This window comes from Centruroides vittatus, unplaced genomic scaffold (assembly GCF_030686945.1).
Source record: "Centruroides vittatus isolate TY-2023 unplaced genomic scaffold, ASM3068694v2 contig_1208, whole genome shotgun sequence".
In the NCBI taxonomy this organism is placed as follows: Eukaryota; Metazoa; Arthropoda; class Arachnida; order Scorpiones; family Buthidae; genus Centruroides; species Centruroides vittatus.
This window is the reverse complement of record NW_027120772.1, coordinates 271,276-278,889: the sequence shown is the minus strand read 5'-3', so window position 1 is coordinate 278,889 and position 7,614 is coordinate 271,276. Positions and strand designations below refer to the sequence as shown.

Here is a 7,614-nt window from a genome sequence, read left to right as displayed (position 1 = left end):
CTTATTGTATAACAATTATACCACTTACGTATTACTTGTTGAGGGTAATCGTTAAGCAAATATTTTTTAAACAGATTTTCAGTTTCGAGTTCTATATGCTTCTGCAATGTCGTTCTGTTAAAAATTTTTCTTAGTTCCATTATAAAAACGTTTCTCTTTATACCTGAAGGACAGTATGATTTATAGTTGATTACTTTATTATTATTACAGATCTTTGTATACTTACGAAATAGTAGTGTTTTTTCGTTTCGTGTGATTGTAACATCTAAATAGTTAATTTCGTTATTTTTCTCTTCTTCGTAGGTGAATCTAATATCATTGTTTAAACTGTTTGCATAAGTTTCGATGTTTTGGGCTGTGGTAATATTGGAATCATACAGGATACAATAACCGATCCCATTGCTTGATATTTGTTTAACAAGTTTAATAACAGAATGATGGGAATAGAGGAGCTGAAGCTGAAGATGGAAAGATTGAAGATCGACAGAAATTACTTTAAATGTTTTTTACGTGAACAGCATACGCCAGCAACATTACAACTACCAAAGTCTATCAAAACCAGCGTTCGATATGGCGACATAGTCAAGATAGAAAGATCAATCATAAAGTCTGTCATAAAGAAAAAAGGTAAACAGATGTATTTATTATCTAAAAAAATTAAATTAATGAAGAAAACTGATAACAGTAAAAATGACAATAACAAAAATAGTGATAATAAGAATACTAATGATCAGTATAAAGTAAAAAAGAGTATTAAACTAACACAAAAATTTGATTACCCCTCAACAGCAGATAAGGAAGAATGGCTAAATAAATTAATTATAAATTTGACAAACGTTGATGTTCCGAATGATTACTTACGACTATTGTCGTATGGAGATAATATGAACTTCCCCATTTTTTCAAAGTCAATTGAAGTTGTAGCAGAAATTGAGAGTGCTATTCGGCGAATCTCGGGAAAATCAAAAGAAAAAGAACAGTTGAGAATACACTTAAGTAAAGATCTTCAAAAGTTCAAAGGTAAAGGTGCGTATAACCAATATATAGTAGACAAAAAAGCAATTAATATAACTAATAAGATGAATAGATTAACGAAATACTTTAAACATAAACAATTATCTATCATAAAAGCAGATAAATCTCATGCACTCATAATTATTACGAATTCAGATCTACAATCGAAGAAAAAAGAAATAGTATCTACTGATGAATATGAACAACTGCATAATAATCCAACCGAAGATATCAAAAAAGGATTAATGAAATTGATGAAGAAATATAAAAAAGAATTTGCAAATCAAGAATATAAAAAGATAATAGATTTTAACAAGATACGTATACCGCAACTTAATATCAGACTTAAAACCCATAAAATAGGAAATGTTTATAGACCTCTTGTGGATTTTAAATATTCTATATTGTATAATTTAGAACATTATATAAAAAATTATTTACAATGTATACCAGATTCTAGCTACAGTATAAAAAATACAGACCAACTAATTTCGCATTTGTTATATGGTCAAAATAAGGAATCCTTTAGACTTATGAGTCTGGATGTAAAATCAATGTACCCATCAATTAAGTGGAACTTTATTTTAGAATGTTTAAGTAATTATAGTTTACCTAATTACATTTTAGAATTTATACAATTTGCTTTTAAAAACAACTATTTTTCGGTTTCTACAGACTTTTATCGACAAAAAGATGGGATAGCAATGGGGTCCGTTATAGGCCCGAAGATTGCAGATATATGCATGACATCATTAGATCAAAAGATTTTCCAGTTCCAAGGTATTTCCTTCTACGCCAGGTATGTAGACGACATATTAATCCTGTATGATTCCAATATTACCACAGCCCAAAACATCGAAACTTATGCGAACAGTTTAAACAATGATATTAGATTCACCTACGAAGAAGAGAAAAATAATGAAATTAACTATTTAGATGTTACAATCACACGAAACGAAAAAACACTACTGTTTCGTAAGTATACAAAGATCTGTAATAATAATAAAGTAATCAACTATAAATCATACTGTCCTTTAGGTATAAAGAGAAACGTTTTTATAATGGAACTAAGAAAAATTCTCAACAGAACGACATTGCAGAAGCATATAGAACTTGAAACTGAAAATCTGTTTAAAAAATATCTGCTTAACGATTACCCTCAACAAGTAATACGTAAGTGGTATAATTGTTATACAATAAGTAGATATAATGTAAAGGAAGAAAAAAGTAAAAATCTATACATTAAAATACCATATATTAAAAAGTTTTATGAAAAATATAAAAATAACTTTAATAATTGTTCTGTCAACTTAGTGGGCGAACAGAAAAATAGATTAAGCAAAAGTATTTATGTGGTGAACAGAGGAATAGTAGGACATTCACATGACCCTTTGAAAATAGCAGGAGTCGTCTACAAACTAATATGTACATGTCCAGAAAGTAAGATCTATGTTGGCGAAACCGGAAGACAGCTTGAACAACGTGTTAAAGAGCATGAGGCGGCAATTCGTCTAAAACGAAGTGAATCTCCATGGTATCAACATTGTAAAAATAATAATTGTATCATAAATAGAAATAATATCAAAATATTGTATAAAATTGAAAATATTGTAACAAGACGCATCGCGGAACATTACTGTATCAAAAATTATGCAAATGTCATCAATCTGAATACCGGGTTATCTGTAGATGCATGCTGGGAAAATTTGATAGAATATAAATGTAACACTGTTGTAAAGGTGTAATATCCACTGAAGAGGCAAAAGAATTTGTGAAATGCATTTGGATAATTTGAATAATAACGTATGGATAATGAATAATAAAGTAAGGAATATTTATTAATTTTCACGGTGTCCATCTCAGTTCTTAGCTCTTTCGAAATCGGATAAAAAAGAGTTAATTTTTGAAACTCGTTTATTTTTAAGAAATTTTACAATTTTTTAGAGATTATTGTTTTTTAAATATACAATAACCGATCCCATTGCTCGATATTTGTTTAACCAGTTAATTATTTTTAAAGAAAATTAGTTTTATTGCAATTTATGAGTGAAAACTTTTTTTAAAAAAGACCATCGAAAATAAGGTTATCTATGGTAAATTAAACGTATGGAAAATGTGCATTTCGACCATTTTCATGATCGTCGAGAGAAGGAAGGTAGGGCTTTTTCCCTGGGAATAAAGGAAACTTAAGTGTTCGTAGCGTTTCCAGCACTTATAAAATGAACGTTATGTTAACTAATAGAAAATGAAATCTTTGAGACGGCTTTTTATTAATAAAGAAACATTTTAAGTATTTTATTTCTTAAAGGAAAACAAAAAACAAAATGGCAAAAAGAGGTCTGCACTGCTAAGGGACCCCATACCAGCTCTGACCGTTTCACTATCTTATAATAATCATAAATATTTTTGGACAAGTATATTTTACACTTTGTTATATACTTTAATAAAATGTAAATTTGTCCGTAAACCAGTTAACCACATATATATAGATTCAAATTGAAAAAATATGTGATTTTGTGGGTTAATTTTTAAAACGAAATTTTAAAACCGTAGAAAATTTGTAGAAAACGAATAAGTTGGATTTTCCGAGTCGTGTTGATAGAATAATTAAATACTATCGTAACACGTAGAACCTGTTTGTTTCCATCCGCTGCCGCTTCGAGAATTTTTAAGGCCATCTGCTGGAGATGGCGTGTATAATCGAAGAGATTACAATCAACCTTACGAGGCTTTCCTTAGAATTATTGAATTGATTTTTTATAACGACTCGGCAAAATCGCTTCCATTTCTTGCTTCGTCCACTTAAATTTTACTGAAATTTTTCGCTTGTTTTGAAAATTGTGATATCATCAGAACTTTTTCTGCACTCTTGGAACTTAGTGCCTATGCGTGAATGCGGTGAGAGGTGAAGCCGGACCTATTTGGGATAGACTACCAGAAAAAATCTTCCTGCCGATCCTTCAGCGCGGTATAGTAAGGTTTTAAACGCCTCAATTATCCAAGCAGCTGGATGGCATAGATTTATCTATCGAGCAATCGTCAGAAAGATTAAATAGTACTATCGTAACTGTAAGCAATGGTTTTCGTTATCGCGACAACAGAAAACTAAGTCCGGCAATTCTAGCAGCAATTCCATTATTTCAAATTACGCTGATGGCATTTATCAGTCCATTTATGCAACCACGAATGTAATAGAAGCTCTGTTGAAATCGAAATCTGATGGACGTACAGTTGGCATAATATCGTAAGAAAAAAAATCATTTAAGTCATCTGTTGCAATTCTACAACATGCCTAAAAATTGAGAAGAATGCAGACAAATTTATACTGTATTAAAGGGGCCGTCCATAAATTACGTAAAGGCGATTTTGGTCTTCTACATCTCCACCTACCCCTGTGTAAGAAACCGTAATATTGTCTTTGATACCCCCTCTCCTTCCCTATCTTACGTAATATTCAGGCGTGATTTTATGGAAAGATTTTTATAAAACCCTAAAAATCTTAGGTCCAAAATATATAATTATTAATTAGTTAATTAATAGGTACTATTATTTATAACAGACTATGTGAACAAATTTAAAAATATAAAAATTTAATGAATTAGTACGAACAATTTATTTTAAGAAGTTTATTTTTTAATTATTAACAATCGTTTTATCATTAGTCAACATTATAATATTCATTTTTATAATAACTTTAATTTTCACAAAAAGACACAAAAAACTTTGACAGATCGACTAGCTCACACATGGCCAACATACGGCCGGCGATTCATTTTTCAATACAGTATTACCTACTTAAACTTGCAATAATTGGTCGAATGGATTCGCGATGCTTCTTTATTTAAAAAAATTCTAATAGTGCCAGAATAAAATATTAATATTTATCACAAAATAATGTATGTTAGACAGTATTCAAGATATACAGGTGATATTCAATTTAACTTAGTAATTCGTATGCTAATATATTTAAACATTTATTTATTTAAATGAATCGTTTTTGCATTTAACATTTTTAATTTTAATATTTCGTTCGGCCCGAAAAAATAGTTTTTCTTCCAATTCGGCTCGGGGGGCAAAAACTGTTGGCCTCGTCTGGACTAGCTAGTGCGCGTGTAAACGGAAACCTCATACAAACTAAAACCACATTCCGTTGCCATATTAATTACATCTTGGCTAAGGCCAAGAAAATGAACTACATGATGCTAAAATGTGCTAGGTTCACCCGGGGACTAAATCATAAAGCTCATAAAACTCTATATAATGGGGCAATATAACCAATGCTACTTTACGCGGCCTCTAGCTGGGCTCGAGTAACTAGTAAAAATTCAGTAGCGAGTAAATTACTCTCTCTTCAAAGACAGATTGTCATCAGAATTTCAAAGTGCTGCGGAACTGTTTCTACTAATGCCTCTCTGATACTAGTAGAGCTCCTTCCTTTGCCACTATGTATTGAAGAAAAGGTTGTAAACTGCTACACCAGAACTACAAACATCAAGGCTCAATAATGGTCTCTACTCCTATCTACGGCTGTTCATATGCTACCACATTGCAGTTACCTTACTATCTCTGATCATCACCCTGTAAACAAGGTTATCCCCAGTGTACATTTGGTGTCATCTGCTTCCTCCATGGATAACCATGCAGACATTAATATCTACGCAGATGGGTCTAAAAGTCCTTTTCGTGTCGGTTCGTGTCTGTATCTTCCTCCAAACTGAATATTTTGCCAAAAATATGTTAGAAGGTACAGATACCTTTCACATACCTCCAAGCTAAAGAAGATGCTGACTACCAAGCTGTTCAGTGGGTCACTTCACTACCAAACAAAACTCTGTTTTTCAACCCAATTGTACTATTAAGTAGCACACGGAAAAATAATTCTCCTATCCTCTCTGACTTCTGGAGGCTAAAAAAAATTCAAGTCACTAATCCATTTACTCAAAACGGACGTGGACTGGTATAAAAAAGCAAAAGGACAAACAGGTTAACGTCGAAGGAGAAAAAGATAGCTTTTTATTATTTTACACCATATTTAACGTTAAATGCATTTCGCCTTTAATATAATGAATAACTACTTTTTTTCTCTCAACGTTAACCTGTTTGTCCTTTTGCTTTTTTATACCAGTCCACGTCCGTTTTGAGTAAAGTGACTTGGAACTTTTTAGCCTCCAGAAGTCAGAGAGGATAGGAGAATTATTTTTCCGTGTGCTACTTAATAGTACAATTGGTAAAGACTGATTATCTGACTCCGTTGGTTTTTTTATAAATATTTTATTAATCTGTCTTTCAACCTTTACAGTGATACTGTCTGTCCTAAAAGCTCTATTTTAAAATCACATATATCCAGCACCATATTAAAAATCTTGTAAATAAGATAATTTTTAGATTTGTTCCTGGCCATACTGGCATACTTGAAAATGAAAAAGCTGACTTTGAGGCTAAGTCAGCTGCAAAGGACACTGACTTGGACTACACTCACATCCTTCTCCCAGGTAGCAAGCCTTAAAAATTATATTCGTGACAATGCTGTGCAAAAGTGGAATCGACAATGGTTGAGCATTAAAACTGGTAGAATAACAAGACTTTATTTTTCTAGTGTCGAATGCAGGTTCTCATCACCACTTAGAGATTTAACGTTTGCTACTGCTCAGCTACTTACTGAGCACGATCATTTTAGAAGCTACCTGGCGATGTATAACCGGCAGTAGCGTAGCGTAGTGGGGGCGGCAGGGGCGGCCCTCTCCGGGCGGCACTTTAAGGGAGCGGCAAAATTTCACGATAAATAATAATAATACCTAAATAAGGGGGCGGCTGACACCCAGGCTACGCCACTGATTCAAATAGTTACAAAAAACTACATACAATATCGGAATATCAAATCACAAGTCAATGGCACAAACGAAATACAAATAATATTACGGTAAAGATGTAGTTATTCAATCGGTGTAACTTCTTAAGTGTTTGGCGCTTGCGCTTCTTTGTAATGCTCTTAGCAACGAAACTATCAGTTTTAAGTTACAGTAATTGATCGAAACATGTTTGTGGATAAACGACTGCGGAGTCGTCGAAAACCCGGCGACTCCCTCTCCTTTTCGCTTTCCCAACTTGCCGGTATATAAAAAATGGAAAAGCCAAGTTCTAAATAAATTTGAATCGGGTCACATTTGACCCTGCGAGTCTACACATTCGCAGAGCCGTCGAATAAAGGGGAAAACTCCAGCGTTGGCATCTAATTTGTTTCATTTCTTTATTCTAATCCGAAATATTAAACTAAATCTCAGAACCAGTCGTGTTTAAGAAACGAAATTTGGCGCGGTAGCGTGTGTATAAAGGGGCATTAATGCTATTAAATTTTGCTTCTTAAATAAAGGTAAACGGGCTGGAGACAGAAGGGGTCGTGTGGTCGATCGAACTTAATGAATATTTTACTCGTTATTAGCATTCACAATCCTATAATATAATCGAGATGGGTCGATAATAATAATAATGAGCTCAAAGCTCAAACGGTTAGGAGTCGAAAGTTGAAATACCGTACACGGTTAGGTTACGTCGTAAGAATGTACACTAAGAAAGGATTTTTCGAAATCTCTCCTTTACTAA

At 32.8% G+C, this 7,614-nt stretch overlaps 1 protein-coding gene across 1 annotated transcript; it reads left to right on the top strand.

Moving 5' to 3' along the window:
• The first annotated feature begins 434 nt into the window (after nt 1-434).
• On the top strand, nt 435-2,759 carry LOC136985301 (uncharacterized). Its single transcript, XM_067282554.1, has 3 exons — nt 435-1,989; nt 2,053-2,187; nt 2,329-2,759. Exons 1-3 carry the CDS (start codon nt 435-437, stop codon nt 2,757-2,759), a joined length of 2,121 nt encoding a protein of 706 aa, XP_067138655.1.
• Nucleotides 2,760-7,614: the final 4,855 nt, after the last annotated feature.